Here is an 18,851-nt window from a genome sequence, read left to right on the forward strand (position 1 = left end):
CAGTTCATATTCTTATACTCCCTTCCTCCCCTTTGCCTTCAGAACTGTCACAGCCCATTTGGCAAAAATGATCTGTGGAGCTTTGTTTAAGGAGATACTTGGATCCCATAATGTGGTTTAAGGGCTTTCAGACAGACTTAGTCCTGGGGCTGCCACAGAGGTTCAGCTACTGTCCTCAGTCACTGTAAGAGGGCTGAAGTCCAAAGCCCTTGTATTGAGCATATTTAGCAATCCAAGATCTCTCCTCACATGGATCCCAGAACCATTGGCTGCAGGTGATTGCAGAATGCCAGATCACACTGCATCCACTGAAATAAGTGCTTGTTTCTTCAAAGGAATGTGAAACCCTCGATGTGCCTGTGCAGGCATGTCCTGTGCATTAAGAGGTAATGAACAGCCCCTGGAGCTGCTGGTGCTACCAGCCCACCATGAGGCAGGATTAGTCTCTGCTCACAATGGGGTTATAAGGCTCATTACCCAGCAGCTGAAGGGAGGCTCACCCTGACACGGTTGTATTGCCCTCAGCTCTCACCTGACCTGGGATTTCACCAGGCACATGGCATGTACACACACCCCCAGGGAAAAAGCCAAGAGCAGGGGCTGCCCTGATGGGATTAGCAGGCAGCAATGCTATTAGCACTCCAACTCCCTGTCTGCCTTTTCAGCCACAGCCTCATCCTCTTAGGGTTTTTGCATTTGGTCCTCTGTCTTGGTGTCACAACACACCTTCCCTTTCCAGCCCAGAGCAGCTCAAAGCCCATCCCGCTGAGCACAGCAAGTGCTTCCCTACACTGCACCTGGCCTGTGCTGGGAGCAGCTCCTCTGCTTACTTCATCAGATTAACACAAAACATGCTATCAGCACATTGGCAGGCTCTTAATATCTTTGCTGGCAGGTTTTAATGGCCTCAGGTCTTCTAAGGCATTTCATTCATCTGGTGACTGTCAGGCTGCAAGAGCACCAGGGTGCTCTCCCCCCACACCCCCTTTCTCAAAGCAGAGATAAGAGCACAGCTATTTTAAAAGCAGGAGGTGAGATGAAAGCATTCACTTTAGTTAGGATGCTGCTGCCATTCCATAATTAACTTCACCTAAATTTTCAAAGGAAGAGGAAAAAAAGCCATCCAAAAATCATTTTGAATCACTCTCGCCCACGTTAGCCATCTCATTCTTGATATCAGTATCAAGAAAAGAAAGTGAGGACTTCTTTTATTTTTTTAATAATATTACCCTTCAAAGCACTATCTTGAGCTAATTTTTCAAATGTCAGCATGAAAGGCAGCCAGGTCACACTCTTCTCTCTGTAGTTCCTTGTATCTCTTTGGGCTACCTATAAACTCAGGGTCAAAATGACATTTCTCCCTCCCACCTGCTCCCCCTCCTTTCCCCTGTTCCATAAAGCAGAAAATGTTAGTGCCAGCCACCTGACAAAGTGTTCCTTCAGGGCCTGTAGTACCTGTGGCCCTCCCTCCACACACTGTAATTCCAGTGTGCATCTTTAAACCAGCATTATTTACAGCAAACCATTTCCAGTACACTCCCCCAGCTCCCTTCTGGAATCCACATATTTGTTATTTGTTATTCCTTTGTGGAAACCTACAGAAATACCTACTCTAGGGTAAGACCCAGCCTGAAATCTTATTCTAGAGCAAAATCCTCCCTCCATCTGAAGAGCTATACAGAGTAACTGTTTCAATGAGTCTGCAGAAATAATAGGGCTAACAGATACCTAAAAGATAGAAGAAAATAAGGAATTCAAACATTTGTTCATATTTTTTGATCACTACAAGAATTTTCACAAAAAGAAAAAGAACTGCATCTCCAGACTTACCTATTTTTTTTTTCTCCATAAATCTGCAAAAAATCTTCTGTTAAATGGAATGGATTTAAAAGATTTCAAATACATGGATTAGACAACACTATGCAGTGGTCAGGACGCTGGATCTTGGAAGATGCAAGTTCTGTTATTCTTGAAACTCATTTTGATGTCTCTCCCTGTCTCAGCTGTCCCTACTTAAATAGTTCAAATTTTCCTGCCATCTCTGCAATGGATAAAAAGGAAGAGAGAGTGGTTAGTTGCTTGAGAAACATGATGCAAACAAAGCAGCCAAACGATTTCCATGTAGCTTCCTGAAGGAAGCTGACAATTGGTCTGGAATGATTTTCACATATTTCAGGTATCAGATACTAGAGAGACTAACTCATGCTGCCAAACCTGAAACAACCATTGGTTTTTCCTCTGAGTGCTGCACTTGCAGCTTCACAAAGGGTTACAGTGCAGGAATTTCTAACCCTGACCTGCAGCCAGCTCCTAGACTGGCCTTGCTGATGAAGAGCTGCTGCATCTCTCAGATTCACAAGTTTGCTGCCTGTTTTTTTCCTGTAGAAGCTCAGGTACAATTTTATTTTATGTAATTCATGTCTCAACCAGCATATCTAACATGACACCTTGCAAGTGGATATGTAAGCCAGCTCCTTTATTTCTGAAGCAAAGTACTCTCCAAATCCACTTCAGGTAATTCATTGGTTCTGCTAACTCCTCTGCTCTGCACAGATTGCCAAGGGAGAACAATAAACACAGCAACAGAGGCATGGAGAATTATTGCTCTTGACTATGCATCATATTTGAGTAAACAGAAATTAGCAAAAGACCAGCCAAGTATCAACCATACTTCCTTAGTCTGCAAATTCACTTATTGTGCAACACTTAAATATTTCTTATTTAGGTACAAGAGCTGGAACATGTAAGAAATCTCCAAAACAGTTTTATATATATATATACAAACATACACATTAAACATCCAACCTTACTGTCCTCCCCTTGCCCCCCACCTCTGTGAGGTAGTGCTGCTTTTGATGCAGCATTGGGCAAGAAGCATTTGGAGCATTTTCTGAAATAACTCTCTCACCAACAAATGAGAAGAAAAATATACTCTGTCAAACACAAGATCATACTTCTTCATCACTGTGCCACTACAGGATCCACATCTGTCAAGGAAATAGCAGGTGTTGCAAATAAATGTAAGAGACTTGGATTCATTCAGTCAAAATGATGCTGCCAGGGTGCTCCTGGAGAAGTGGGAGGTTTGGGTGAAGCTGAGCTGTTACTCCTGTTGTTCCTGCACAGGTGAAGGTTATTGTACTTTTGTGTGCTGAAAAAATGTCAGTGGTTTAAATCTGAAGGGGTTACAGGCTGTGGTATCAAATAACGACAGATGAAAGGTTTTACCTCGGGGTAACTGATAGGAATTAACCTTAGGTAAGAGACCAGGGAAAAAAAAAAAGGCACTTGTACAGTGGCTGTTGAGAAGAATATAGGAAGTGATGGTCCCAAATCAATTCTCAGTGAATGGGGGTCTTCTGCACAGTATCCAGCATCAAAGCAACTGCACCTACTGAAACACTTTGTCCCCATTCCCACAGAAATGCTAAGGGTCAGATCAGCCCCAAAACTGCTCTACCTCTTCTTCTCCAGTGGTCCCTGCAATAAGGCTGTAAGGAATACTACTGGGATTTTGGGGAGCAGAGAATCATGTTTCAGTTTATCTATTCATAGCATGTTTGGCAGATAAACAGAAAAAATAATTCCCTAGAGAGATCCATCCGGTACTTTTCCAAAGTGCTTTATGCAATATGCATACCCTCAACTTTGCTTTGAAAAGCAAAGAAGAGCTGTGAATTTCCACATGAAGATGTCTTTGCTTCAATTAATAACAGCACATCATTTTGGACTACAGCTCCCCAAACAGTGAAAAGCTGCTTAGTTCTCTCTCCAACAGATAACTGAGGCTGACTGATTAATAGACTGCTTGCAAACCAGCAAGAAAAGATGTTGCACTCAGAAATCACTGCTGCCCATTTAATTTTTAAGGTGTAAAAATTAGGATCTTTAAACAAATCAAAGCAGAGGGAATAAAAAAGACTAATTAGGAGCTTAGCTGGAGACTATAGTATTTATTATCAACATTTCTCAGCACAGCTTTTGCTGGGTGTGACTGAATAAGTCAGCCCTGAGAGCCCAGTATTCCCTCTCCTGCAGAGAGCCCACTGTGGCAGCCTCAACAGCTCCATCTCCCTTGTGCTGCTGGTGAGAATTCTGGATCCACAGCTATTTTGGGGCAGTTTGCCAGCACCAAACAAAGACTTCCATCTGAGAATCTGAGTCAGGGCATGTGATTTAATTAATGAGGATGACAATAAAACTGGCACGCCTTTGTGAAGTTAGCAAGAGGAAAAGAATCACAGAAGGGGAATATGTCAACTTCTGGATACTTACAGAGATTCAACAATTTAGACATAACATTTGAATTAGTTCTCCTTAGTCTGGGAAAATAACTTTATAACGTTGGGGTACTTCTTACAGCAATCCTTTAAGTGACAGGACTTTGTGGGTCTGGATGACAGTGGTGGTGCCTGCATGGGGCATCTGCCAGGGGCAGAGCCCTGACTCAGGAGCGCAGGCAGACGCTGCCTCCGTGGACCATCTGCACTCAAACCTGGCTCACACACCCGGCACGTGGATCCCAGACCAGAGATAAACAGGGACACTGTGCTGGGAACACGAGGGGTGGGAAGTGGCAGGCAGAAAGGGGGAGCATGAGGCCAATGCGGACAGCCCTGAGCTCTGCTGGTCAATCCATACACAGCAGCCAGCACAGAGCACAACCTCTGCTGCAGCCTCTACAGCTTTGCAACAAAGCAGACAAAACTGGTTCTGACACCTTGTCTTTGATAGCACAAACCTCGTCTTTGATAGCAAAATGAGAAATTATAGTAGTAAGAAATTTTCATTTGTATAAATATGGATCAGTAGATTTTTATACATACAGGTAAATGTGATTTCCAATATAACTTCATTTTAAAAATATATTTAAAACCCAAAAAGAATTAACAAAACTTAACATGGAATGTAAAAGAAATTGTAAGAAGCCTCATGCAGGAGACTATAAAACCAGAACAACTGAGACGTTATGAGACAGGGGACATGCCCACTTGTGAACAGTATTAAAACATCAATTTTATTCAGGAATACAGAATACATTTTTGAAGATTTCCAGTTTACAAAAGTTTAAGACAAGGCTGGCTTTCGACATTCAACCTCTTTTAAAGCATTTAAGTAACGTCTCCATTTCAAGTTGACAAAACCCCTCAAAGAAAGAAAAAAAAGACAAATGAAGGCCACAGTCCTGTACTGGGATACATTCAGACAAAATCCAGCACAGTATTGAAATTCTTCCTGCAGTCCATATTTTAGTCCATGGGTGTAATATAACCTTGTGTTAATAAAAAAAATACAGCAGATCTACTAAGAACTGCAAGAAAAGCCCTTGTCTTACAATTTTATTTCCAGGCATTATATGCAAAGTAGCTTCCAATAAACAACAGTTAAAAACAGTACTTGTAATTTGATCACCACATGAAGAAACACAGCATTCAATTTTTTCTTCATTTATACAATTTTAAAGATTCATTAAAAATCAGAATCAGTGTCCCTCCATCCTTTTCATCGTTAATAGTTTTCCTTATCTACTAAAACCATTTGTCTTTGCTACAATGTCTAAAAGGAAAGAGCACAAGATTAACAAGCTGCAGCATTAATTAAAGTGAGAGTCATCTCTTTCTTCCACTCAGTTTCTAAATCTATCACAAGGGCCCTATTAGCTGTATCAAAGTGAAGTGGTGTAAATAAAACTGATTTGGCTTAAAAGTAGAGGAAGAAGGAATGCAGTTATTTAAAACTTGCAATGCAGTCAGTGTTTCTGTATATGTCACTGCAGACAAGAGCCAAGAAAATTATTCACAGGTTCTCTTTTAAAAGCATCAGTGCCAGTTTTCCATTTCCAATACCAGAGAGGTAAATGGCAATTTGCCTTACAAGGAACTTCAGACTACTATCAAGCAGAATCACTAATGCCTTAATTTTAAATACACAGCATGCTGATTTCAGCAGAGGTTACAGTTGAAGCTCCTGAATTTTATTTATTTGTTTATATTTAAATGACCTTTCCAACATGCCTTTATTTACTTCAAGTAATCATTTCTTCAAACTCTTTTGTTCAAATATATTAATGGCTGCACTGAGAACTACTCAATACAGTGGTCACCATTCAGTACAGATGTGGAAACAGAATTTGGCTCTTGAAGAGAACTTTAATTAAATTTACTTTTGTATGGATAAGTCTGTGAAATAACATCCATTTGTTTAAATATTAAGTGGAAAGGAAAGCTCTTGGATGACTAACATCAAACTAAAAGGTTAAGAACAATTGCAAACAGGATGATCAATTCCAGTTTTATCTGCTAGCAAAAAAAAACCCCTACCACATGGTATTGGATGAACATTTAACTTCAGCCCTACAAGCTGCGGGATTTTCAATGAAATATTTAATTTCATCAGCACTCTTCCCAAAGATCCCACTGAATAATGCAGCGTAATGCTGTATTAACATACTAGAAGTGATACATCATAAACAATTTCTGTGTGATTTCAGCAATTTCAAAGAAAACAGCCTAGCAAACCTGTTCTACAAACCTGAAAACTGGAGTAAGATGAGCCAGCCCAAGTTTTAGCACACCTTTTTTGAACAAAACACTGAATTGCTGTAGTCCTTAAAGTTCAGCGGTCCCCACAAGTAACAAGGAAGAGGAAGACAAGACTTGTTGCTCTTTCTGGATCTCTACACAATGACACATAACACCCAGAAATGCAGGTAACAGCTTTTCCAATCAACATTCAAACAGAAAGGCACAATCTCCTTTTAAGTTGTGTTCTCAAAAACTAGACAATTCCTATACAAAGATAAATACACCCTTAGCTGGAAGGGAAAACATCACACCATTAAGAACATTTTTTCTTCTTTTTTGGTAAAGTCCAAATGGATTATCTTAATGCAAAAGTTACATGAATATATACATCCTGAAAGAGTATCTTTTTTTTTTTAATATATATATATGTACATATATGACAGTGACTGACACAAGACAGATGAAACAGGCTATATTCACTCTTTTCCTACTTCTTAGCAATGTGAGGCAACACTTTTCAAATGCCATAGGCACACAGTATTTGGGCTGCACACCCTCTGGGGTCTTAGAATACACATGGTGAAATGCAATCCCTTGTGGAAGGCTTGTTTAAGGGGTAGTGAACACAAAGATTTAGTTTCACTAATACAGGTTTAGGCAACTTTAAAATATAAAAGATACCTAGTTACAATGAAACTACTGCAAACTCTTCAATGGTGTCTTTTCAAGGCAAATATAAAGTTTATAAAACTATAACAGAAAACCATTAAGGTTAATACAGCATAACACAGCTCTCTCTTACAGAGGCTAAGCAGAACCTCATTGAAAGGCAAGAGGGACAGCAGGGTCCAGTGATCACAGGAGATATCCCTGCACCCATCTGTACCATTAACTCATTCACATACTTGAGTCTGATCTACCTGTAAAATAAAGAATAGCTGTCTGCTCTGTGCAATGACAACAGCCTGCCTATGACCTTGGTCAGTCAGTAATAAAGCTAAATCCTGCTTTGTGCAGGACAGCATAATTACATTGCTTGAGTTCTCAGCAAGGATGAAATCTGAGCCACTCTTATACATTACTTTGCAAGGACCTAGGAGCATCTCCACCAATGCACTTCACCACAGGCTGCCTAAGCCTGTAATGAATGCTGCCCTTAATCTGCTTCCAAAGTCAGCCTAGCCCATCAGCATTAGAATTCTCCAGGACTCCCCACCATGTCCTCAGTCCTGGAATGACCTGTGCTTGTAAACCTATCGGGTGCCTGCCTCTTGCATATGTGGCAACAGTCTTGAAAGCTGGAAATGAAAAAAAAAACCCCAAAAAACACCAACCCAATAAACAACACCCTAACTCCCTCCCTGAAAAATCAGGTGTATTTGTAAGAACCGAGACTGAACTTGAGCTGTTGCCTCACCTACACTCCAAATTCTTGGGTTCTGAGCATGTAACCTTTGGGCAAAAGAATCTACCTTACAAAGATGGTGAGGAAGAAAGCAGAAGGTGTGGGCAGTCAGCTTCCTTCACTTCCTTTAAAAAGCAGAGTCTGTTTAATGACACTATTCTTTTTTACATAGAAAGAGTGGGAAAAGTGGGATAAACAAACACAAATAACTTTTCAAGGCAAATTTTCCTCCAGACAAGAGGAAGACACTGCACTGTGTTCTGTATACTGAGCATAAGTACAGCACTGCAGTGGCATTTAATTTCACAGCTTCTTCCCTCTTGCCTCTCTAATTACCTTTAACCTCAAAGGTGCTTTCACATGGTGATTCACCAAGGTGCACTGAAACACTTTTGACAGGAGACCATTACAAGACTTATGGCAGAACAGACATAAACAGTTCTGCTGCAGAACTGTTTATTTCAACCAAATTTCAACCAAATGAACGTGAATAACGCAAACCCTGTGAAAACCAATTAGCTTATCAAAACCAACACTTTGACATCAGAGTTCTTGTGGTGTAGCAGAACTAAACCCAAGTGATACACTCTGTACATACCTACATACAGGCAGATATCCATTTCTGTTCACACACATGCTGAAGATGGGATACCAAGCCCACACCTTTCACTGCATGACCTGCTTTCAGGTATTTTACAAATATAGCAAACGACTAATGTAGCAAGCTACATTAAAGCTTTTTGTGCTGGGTGTTTGCCTCAAAGCAGTTTTGGTGTTGAAGCTTTTGCTGGAACAATTTGGGGGCTTGTTTTGTTGTTCAGTTGTGATTTTTTTTAAAAGGGAATACATGGAGTAATGTTATGCCACACAGGAAAAGAAGCCCTGCCCTGTTGTTTTGAGAAGCTTCAGTGCCTCTGTACTCAGCCTTGACATTTGACAGGTAAGCCAACCTTTGTGGTGTTGCTGAGACAATCCATGCAAATTTGGCCTAGATACTGGCAACTGAAGGAAAAAAAACCTGACTTAGAGTTGCTGCATCCTCACAAGCTTAAACCTCCTTCACAGTGAGAACGTTCCAGGCCACGCAGAGATAGGTCAATAGGAGATTTTCTGCAGTTTGGGCACTGCCAGGAGACTGGCATTGGGCTTCAGATCTCCAAGCAGCATGAGTGCCTCTCATGTGCTTCAGTCACCACCAGTTGGCACCAGACAGTAACAAGAAACAGCTCCCACATTGAGAGGATGGAAGGCGGTCTGAAAACGAGTCCTTCGGGCACAGTTCTCCTGTGCAACTTCTGTAAATATTATACACACACATATATACATTCATATACAGTAAGCAGTCCAATAAATACACCACATCAGTTCTTTTGACAAAGCACTGATGTTTCTCTTAGTTTTCTGAACCAGAACTTGCTCACAGAAATACTCTGGAGAGATGATGCGACTCTACATTTAGCTCTCCTTGCTCTGCCTTTGATGAGCCCAAAATGCTGAATTCAAATATTAACTCAGTGTGAACTCAAAACAAGTCATCATTCAGGCACACATCCCCCTGAAACCCATTAGCCACAGCAGATTAACCCAGACAGTAAATGCCTTCTGGCCATCCCAACTACTGGAGCAGTTACACTTCTCTTTCAGCAGTGTGGCTGATCTACTGTCCTCTCCAGCAGAGTTCTGTGCCCATCCATGCTGCCATGGACGTCTCTCGTCCAGCTGTCGGATGTGCCCACAGGGCTTTCTGCCACGGGGCTGTCTGTGCTGGCCAAGCTCCCCGACCGAGAGCGGTAAGGAGGAAGGTCTGCCTGATTAGGGGGTTCAGATTCACAACAGTAAGGTGGTGGAGGAAGGTCAAACCAAGGTGGTCTGCTGTAAGACACACAACAGAGTAAGAAGTTACTGAAAACAGTGAGACAGAAGATTGTACTCCAATGATGAAAAAAACCAAACAGTATTTCTTAACTTTTCAATTATGACACAGATCAAGAGATCTCAGACCTGCTCACATTATTCAGGTAATTTCAAAATATCCACACCACCACTAGGAAGCAAGGTTTGTGGCCAAGGTGCAATATAGTAATTACAGCAAACCAATTTAACAATCCACATGCTGAGTTAGATGGCTGTGAACTTCCAACAAAGCTGGCTCAAAGACAGCTGTGCAAGAGGCAAAAAACTTTTCTGTTTAACATTTACTCAGAGAAAACACTAAAAGAAGTCACATTAAGTGGTGAATTTACACCTGTAGATGATGATGCCAGCAGAAGAAAGCTCCAAGGAAACTTCCACTAAGTGACAGAGATTAATGGCTTACAGTCTACAAATAAATAACAAACTGAATTCTCCACACTGACAAATTACTTTGGCTGTCATGAGATCACACGCAGAACAACTGTTAAGCAGGCACAGGCAAGATGAGCACTGCATTCAGCACTGCATTGTTCTGATAGCAAGCAAGTAAGGGTTGAGCAGATTGGTAATAGGCACTGGGAGCAATTAGCTCCAAAACTGCTGATGGTTTTATCAGCGCAGGTGAAAAGTGATTACAATCTGGACACCTGCTCATTTAGTTGTCCTTAATAATGCAAATATATCATAATTATGAAAGTCAACATTAAGACAAGGGACCTGCAGCGAACAGGAATTTACAATTATTCTTAAATCCCACAGTTTGTACTGTAAATACCAACAGGGTGATAGTGAACAATCTGAATTGTTAAAGTTTGTACCATATCCTTTTTAGGTACAGGGATGTCTGCTTACAAGTTTTGTTTGGAAAGACTTTACAGACAGAGGTTAAAATGAAGGTTAATTATCTACAAATAAAACCAGTGCCACAACTACATAACTCCAAAAGCATCACATACAAGCCACACCCACACCAAACTTCAAAGCATTTTCTGCTATTTAAATTAGGAAGAGGCCTTTCCAGAGTTCTGTTCTTTTCTTCTCTTGGTAAAAGGTAAAACAGTGCAAACCAGAAGAATTATACAGTTCTTTATAAAAGAACTGAAGAACAATCTCACCTTTATATCGTTATCATAAATGAACGGGGCTGTATTTTTTCAGTGCTATGACCTACAACTTACCTGGGGTTTTTTTGGTGAAACTCCAAATGCAGTTTTCACATTTTGATTTCAGACTGGCACAGGTTATCACTACTAGACAAGCGATACATTATCCCGCCATTCTTAAATTCTTACTACCAATATGTGCTAAGAGACCTGAGTTTGCCTCAAACCCCTTTTAATACCAGTAACAGTAAACAGACCTGAGGACCATGAATGAGCTCAGATTTACTGAAACTTGACTCTGTGCAAGTGAGAGAAGCACAGCACTGGACTTCTGTCAACAGCAGCAGTAAGTGGGGACCAGCAGCACAGGTTACCACCAGCAGAGGGATGCTTTGGGGAGGTCACACTCAGCTCCTGTACATACCTTTGGTCGAGCACGGCCTCTGAATAGGACGGTGGGGAGTCCAGCTCCACTGGCCTGGGGTAGGGCTGGCTGGCCACGTACTGGATGCCGTTGTTGACGTTGTAGGTGACGCTGCAGTGGTGCGGGTGGTCGAGGACCACCAGGCGGGACAGCAGCACCGGGTGCTGCAGGCGATGCACTGGCAGTGTCATCAGATTGTTGCGCTTGCGCTGGTGGTGCAGCACCAAGGCCAGGAAGGCCACCACGAGCACGAAAATGACAGAGCTGCCAATGATGGCATAGGTAATGCTCGGGTAGTAAAGCAGCTGATTTTCAGAGGTCACGTAATCCTGGCCGCTCCCTCCCTCTGCAAGACAAAAGGAAAAGGAAGCCTGAGATTGGTTTCAATATAAAATTGATTTTGTCCTACGCTGTGTTTTCTGCTAACACGCTGCGTGGCAAAGAAAGTTTTTCCTTTTTCCTTCAGATTGTGAAAATGAGCTCATTAAAAGCACGTGCATGCAAATTGGAGATGGTAAAGTATCCCTCAGTCCATCCTCATCCATAGTAGTGCCAGCATGTAACTTACTAGGGAGAGAGAAGCTGAGAAAGAGGAAAATACACATTGTAGTAGGAAGCATGAGCATTATCATGGGAGTATCTCCCTCACCCATACCTAACAGTCACAGCTTTGGTTTCCAGAGGTGAGATACCCAGTTCCAAGCCATAAGCACAATACTTCAGCTGCACCTGGCAATGCTCACTAGAATCAGACTTACAGAAGGTGCAACATATTTTGGCTGTCCTTTTTTTTTACTTTACATTCCCCTGACACCATTTAAGCCCCACATCCACAAAGTCATGCAGCCATTGAGCAATATATTTTTGGGCAGGAATTTCTCTTTCTTTACTGTGCAGCCTGTAATTCCTTATGGCCTCAAACAGGCTATTCTGACATTCATCTACCTCAAGAAAAATATGAGGCTGAGTAAAAACCAAACCAAACTAAACAAACAGAACCTCAAAATCCACACAATTGTGGATGATCCATCCAAATTCTTAATTTCCTCCTGCAGAAGGCTGGCACAGTTAAGTCTTGGCACGTGATTTTCCTCTCTTTTCCTTATCAAGCAAAACTGCTTTTCAGTCATTCAGAATTGCAACAGAACCACTAACATATTTCTCTAACAACAGATAATGAAATATACACTGTGTCCAGCATAATGGAAGATATTTACTCAAGCGCCCAGCGTTTTCATCCAAGATGCTTTAGGTATCTCTCTCAATATTTCATTTTGGTAGTTCACTTCCATGGTTAAACACCAAACCACAATTTCCAGCATCAGTAAAAACAGGTCCTGCATTTGTCAGTAAAACAATACAACATAAAAGGGCTAATCCTTTAAACATCTCCATTTTAAAGCATACTTTCATAAGAAGAGATGAGATGGGAAAAAAAGACTATAACACAACAAAGAAAATGTGATTTCTTCATTATGAGAGTAGTGAGGCTCTGGAACAGGTTGCTCAGAGAAGCTGTGGATGCCCCATGCCAAGAACTGCTCAAGGCCAGGCTGGATGGGGCTCTGAGCAACCAGGTCTAGTGAAAGGCTTCCCTGCTCCCAGCAGGGGGGCTGGAATGAGAAGGTCTTTATGGTTCATTCCAACCCAAGCCATTCTGTGATTACTGATCCTGATACCAACTACGAAAACTACCACTCAGATAGAGCTGTTCCACTGACGATGCCACTGCAACCACAGACCAAAGCTATGCAGGACAGATGCAAGCCAGACTTTTCCTGATACTTAGTGTAACACCTCAGGGAAGATCTTTGCTAACTTTATTTCCCTGTGCAACCGTACTAGAGAAAGCAGAAATTACTGTTTCCAGTCAACAGTTGGTCTCTGGCTCACTCGGCAAAGTGAACCAAGTCTGCACGAGGAATGTAAATGAGAACAGAAGGAAGGAAAGGAATTGACATGCATTAGTAATTTTAATTACAGCTCATCACATATTACTCTGGCTCCTTTAATACACTCACTAAATTCAACAGCTGAGAAATGAATTCATGTCTCGCATTGCAGACAAGGGCAGTACAGATCATTTTTATGCAAGCATCAAGAAGTTTACTTGCAAGGACTGACCCATGGATGAATACTACTACGTGCAGCAAGTGCAAGGAAGGTAAATCTATTATGACATCCCAGTAAAATACATTGGACACTCAGTACATTGGCATAAGACTGAAAACAGGATCCCTTTGCAGACCTGATGAGACCTAATTAGTTACCATGGGGTCATTCTGCAGCAGCTGTAGAATTATTCTCTGTATAATCTCCATCTTACTAAAAAGGGGAGAAAAATGAGAAGTGAATTATCCATCAACTTTTTTTCCCAAACTTTTAAAGTTATCCACCTGTTTAGGATAACATCTTCTAGGTCCTACAAGAACCAGTTCTATAAATCCAAACAAGTTAACTAGACTGCTGAAGAAAAAACTGCTTTGTCAAAAGTCAGATGGGATCTGATGACCAGCTTCACAACAGTGTGAAACAAAACATCTCTTATCTGATTTTACAGTCCTTTTCATACAACAACCATAGACATTTTGCAGAGATTTGGGATAACTTTGCAACGAACACGCTGTTTTGGAGATTTGGGATTACTGTGGCTAATGAAACATTTATTTACCAGTAACTCTATTCCTTTTTGGAAGTTCAGATCTGTTTCTCGTACTCCCATTTAATTAATTGTCTTTCTGAAACCAAGAGCAATCTAAGGGTATGCCTACAGATCTTTGTAGAGGTCTCTGAACCAGAAGAGCTATTAGGGTGCTGTTTTGAAAGTGCTGTCTGGTGCAACCTTTGAAGCAGCCAAAGCAGCAATATTGCATTTGGGACTGGAATTAGCATCTCCATCAGTTCAGCTAATTCTAGCCCATGTGTGTCCAACATGAAGCAGCACAGGGGAGTACAGATATATCCTGTGAAGAGGAAAGAATCTGGTTCGTTTGTCGAGTGCTCTTTCTTGCACCCCAGGCAGGGCTGAGGATTTGCAGAGACACCCTCCCCACACAAAGGATCCAGCTCCCTAGACATGCATAGCCTTTATACCTGTCCCGGAACACACTGTACCTGAGATGGAGTTCTAATCAGGAAGCTTCAGCTACCACTGAAACTAAATATTTTTTCACCACAAAAACAATATTACTCTTACTTTATTGGTGGATTTTCTGGGCCAGGAAGACATAACCTTAAGGTCCCTTAGCAATCCACACTCACAAGTGAAGTCCAGGGGCACTTCACTTTTGCTGTGATATGATTTATTCCACAAAGACCAACCTGTACCTAATCTCTCTTTTCTAGCAAGGCCAGTAAATCCAAGCCTGCAAAAGATGAAAGTAACATTACCTGAGCCTATCAGCACTGCTTGGCTTGCAGTCCTAGAGGGGTGAACTGCCCTTAATGGTCTTCCAAAGTAACATTTGACAAGAAAATTGCTCTATGGCATAGCTAAAACAAAACATAGTAAAGAACTAGGAGACAGTTTTGCATACAGGAGACTTTTGCATCAAGTTTTTGCTTTGTCTTCCTATGTACCTGATCATGTTAAAATAAGTAACTTTTTAGAATTCCTTGATAACATTCTGTTTTTTTTGTAGAGCCTGGTGAATATTCAGAGGTTTGGAAGGGAATCAGGGGTACTGAGCTGAGACTGCCTGATGAACCTCTATCTATCTGGCACTCGATGTAAAAGGGAGAAGGTGAGATAAAGAGAGCACCTGAAAACTGTCTGTAGGACATGCACGACTACTTAAAGAAACAAAATCCATGACTCTTTAGCTCTGCTCTAATAACTTCCAGCAAATGTTTACACATCACAGAAGTCATTTAACTGAATTTCTTGGTAATTCAGTTATCATCTCCCAGGAGAAGCAGGCATTATCCAGGTAGGTTTAAAAAGCTCTGTCTGTTCTGCTACTAACCACAAATGTATGAAAAACAGTGAGTAGGGAAACAAATTTCATTTAAATTCATGGAGTATTTACTATTTTGTGCCTTTTTTTTTTCCCCTTAAGAAGATTCATTTTCTATCATGCCACATATAAACAGTTTATCAATGCCACTTATGCCTATTAAACCCCAGTATCTGGGAAATGCCAAATTCACAGATTAGAGATTTTTGGAGTGTAAAAAGCCTTGTGAACAATTTAGGAAAACACTGATAAAGGAAACATAGCAGGTTGTGCTTAAAAGTCTATTTTATTGACTGTGAACAAATTTGCTGTCTCAAAGTTTAAAAAAGATCTGAGAGTAACTGCATTAAGTCTGCCAGACACAGGGATGAGAGGCTATTATTTTATCTTTCACAATCCTCTGCTCAAGTCTGGCTTTTCACAGTTCATTGGAGAAAAAGCTTTTGAAATACATAATCTGAGCAGACATCTGTAGCCTTAATGAGCACGAGTCACGGTCCATCTCCAACAAAGATGCTACTGTAACAACACATTTAAATTCCAACTGGTTAAAGTGCAGAGCTGCAGCTTGGAAGGTTAAAGAACAAAAATCAAATGCAGACAGGCAGAGCCTCTGCACATTATTTACTTTTTGTGTTTGGAGCTCTTAGGGCATCCAGCTAAGTCTCTCAAAACTCTTATTAAATTTTTCATCCTTGATGATTTTATGTACCATTAAAGAAGCCTCTCATAGATTTTTGTGCACTGAACTCTCAGAATGTTCTTTATTCTAATGATGTTTTTCTAACTGACTTATCTTTTTCCCTATTGCCCTTCTCAGTGTTACAAACAAGATTTCTCTCCGGCAACACAGCACCTTGACCTCATGAAGCCTCCTGCTAGGTTACCACTGTTCCCCTCCTGAACAGCTTCACAGTTCTCATGGACACCAGAGACAAGGGTTTGTTTTCAACTGCATTCAAAGCGTGTTTTTGCCCTGCTATGGCTTTCTCTGTTTCAGGCACAGAATAGAGATTCACTAATGGAAGTGCTACACATACTAAACAGGTCTTATCTATGGGAATTGGCCAAAGGAATACAATATGATTACATTTTTGCTTAACAGGTAAATGGGTAAGATTTCTGGGAAGGCACCAGGATGAGGCTCCTTCCAGGTATGTCTGTAAGTTACGGCTGTACAGACAGACAACAGGCACCTGCACAGATGTCATGGCTTCAAATGGCACCAAGGTTATCCTGTGTTTAACTCCCTGCTAATCACAGGGGTCCCAAATGCCCACAGCCCAGAATCACAGCAAACAGAACAGCCCTTCATCCAAGAAGTTGGAGCAAAGGGTGGATCTATTCACAGATCTTGAAGTTGCCCATCAGGTAATTTTCTCCACCTCTGCCTGGCTAGCCCCACCTGAAAACTAGATAGTGACGTTCCCAGGACATTCTCCAAAGGTGTTTCATACTGACAAGAACTACATTTTCCTGAAAAGTGTTTCAAATATCAGTCAAAAGTCTTAAATACCACTGGATGCTCTGTCTTTACCTATTCTTTCAGATGACTGGAAAGAAAGTCATGACCTTGCCTGCACAAACACAGCAGGACCTCTTGATATGAAGAACTAGTTAGCTGTACATATATATTTATATATTTACATCCCTATTGATACTAGTACAGCAATTTCAGCTCAGAGCAATGAAACAGAATTTCTCTGCATAATGCACTTTAGAGGCTCTGAGCAAAATAATGGTTACTGCTCCCAAGAATGCAAAGCTAAGTGTAAGACTTGGAACTATATATAATTATAAAAGTAGCTAGCAAGACACAGATAAACCTAAGGATAGTAGCAGTCAGCAGAATTAGAAGCAGTGCCAGCATGTCTCATTCAGTGCACCAGAATGGGTGCATTACCAGTGCCTTCCTCCCCAGACTTAAATCCTCATCCTGACCACACGCTGCAAGAGCTGTGCTTTCAAGTCTTTGCAGCTGCTCTAAATGAGCAGCTGAGTCAGCCTGAAGATCAAGAGCCTCACCTCTCACATGCCATCCTTTTTTATCTTCTGCAGGGCAGGATAATTACTCCATGCACTTCACACACACACACAAAGAAAAGCAAAAAACTGAGCAAATAAGTAGAGAACTAAGAAATACTTAGCAGTAGTCATAGCAACCAAAGTTCTAAAATTAACTTGGCAGCAATGTAAAAACCTGCAAAGCCAAAACCTGCCATAAAGCGCAGAAACAAAAGGTCCAGGCTTGGCAGCTGGAGGGAGCCCAAGGAGGAAATTAAAGTGTTACTCAGAAGTAATTTAGAATTACTCCAGCACTGATCTATGCAGCAGTTCCTGGACACATGATAGGATAGTGGTGTACTTTGATTAAATCACAGCCACTAAAAAAACCCAGCCCAAAAGAGGGGTAAAACATAAAAAGGAAGAACTTTGTCCTGTAAGTCTCCGCTTTCTGGTTTGTAAATGTAGGGTCACCATTAACAAGGCTACCATGAAATTAGTTACTATAGAGTTCAGGTAACATTTTAGGACAGGAAGATGCCACTCAGGAAGAGTATGGGGCACTGAAAGCTTTAAGGGCTACTTTGGCCCCTCCAAGCACTAAATCAAACCTGCTCTGCAGAAAGAAAATCTCTAACTGCACCCACCAGAAGGCTCTTTAGTAGACCAAGTTATAAAATAAATCAAGAATCTGCTTCAAAGAAAGAAAAACAGTATTATCTTCATAGCATAAACATGCTCTGGTGCTCTTGCTGAGCATGACATTACAACTACACACCTCCCAGGCTCTACTGCCATTTCAAACAAGGTGCCTAAGCTGAAGATAACAGCCACTGATCCTAAAGCATAGCCTGCTCCTTCCTCCAATCTCCCAAGAGATATTCCAGTCTCACACAGTATTCTCCAAGTGCATAAAAAGTCCAGGTTTGGGGTCTTTGGCTGCTGTGTAATCTCTTGTGTACCATTAGTGAGTAGTATAGGACAGTCTTGAAAGTTAAAATAATATAATATTTTAATGGGGATGTTAACAGAACTATAAAACCCAACCAGCAAGACCCAAGCACACTCAGTCTCCAATACTTAAGGAGTAATGGACATACACTAGAATACAAGTTCCACCTCATCATGAAAAAGAATTCCTTTACATTGAGGGTGGCAGAACACTGGAACAGGTTTGTCCAAGGAAATGATGTTATCTCTCTCTGGAGACATTCAAGAGGTCGCTTCCAACCCTAGTGATTCTTTGATTCTGCAACATCAGCTTCATCTTCACTTTAACTAAAGCATACTATTTTCTACCAAAAACCCTTGGCATCACAGGCAAATATATGTGCAAGTGCACTGTGCTGTCTTCTGCAAAAGTTAATTGGAGCTCAGAGCCTGGACATTGTATCAGCTCCCTGCCAGTGCAAAGGCATGCCCTACCTTGATTAATTTTGAAAGGTCATCAGTACAATTCTAAGCCAAAAGTACGATGGAAAACAGGTTTGGCAAAGGCCGTGGGCAGCTCTGCCTTTCCTA

General features: G+C 41.2%; 1 protein-coding gene across 6 annotated transcripts in view; it reads right to left on the reverse strand.

The window, feature by feature from the left end:
* Positions 1–4,998: 4,998 nt before the first annotated feature.
* Positions 4,999–18,851, reverse strand: part of LDLRAD3 (low density lipoprotein receptor class A domain containing 3) — a 106,486-nt gene continuing 92,633 nt past the window's right edge. For 4 of the 6 annotated variants that reach the window (XM_064714809.1, XM_064714811.1, XM_064714807.1 and 1 more), the window contains exons 5-6: positions 11,371–11,716; positions 4,999–9,801 (exon numbers count right to left, since the gene is read on the reverse strand). In XM_064714809.1, coding sequence (XP_064570879.1) covers positions 9,570–9,801; positions 11,371–11,716 — 578 coding nt within the window. In that variant the 3' untranslated portion in view covers positions 4,999–9,569. The remainder of the gene's footprint in view (positions 9,802–11,370; positions 11,717–18,851) is intronic. The other 2 variants (XM_064714810.1, XM_064714808.1) reach the window with 1 other exon arrangement.

The sequence above is a fragment of the Zonotrichia leucophrys genome, chromosome 5 (assembly GCF_028769735.1).
Source record: "Zonotrichia leucophrys gambelii isolate GWCS_2022_RI chromosome 5, RI_Zleu_2.0, whole genome shotgun sequence".
Lineage (NCBI taxonomy): Eukaryota > Metazoa > Chordata > Aves > Passeriformes > Passerellidae > Zonotrichia > Zonotrichia leucophrys.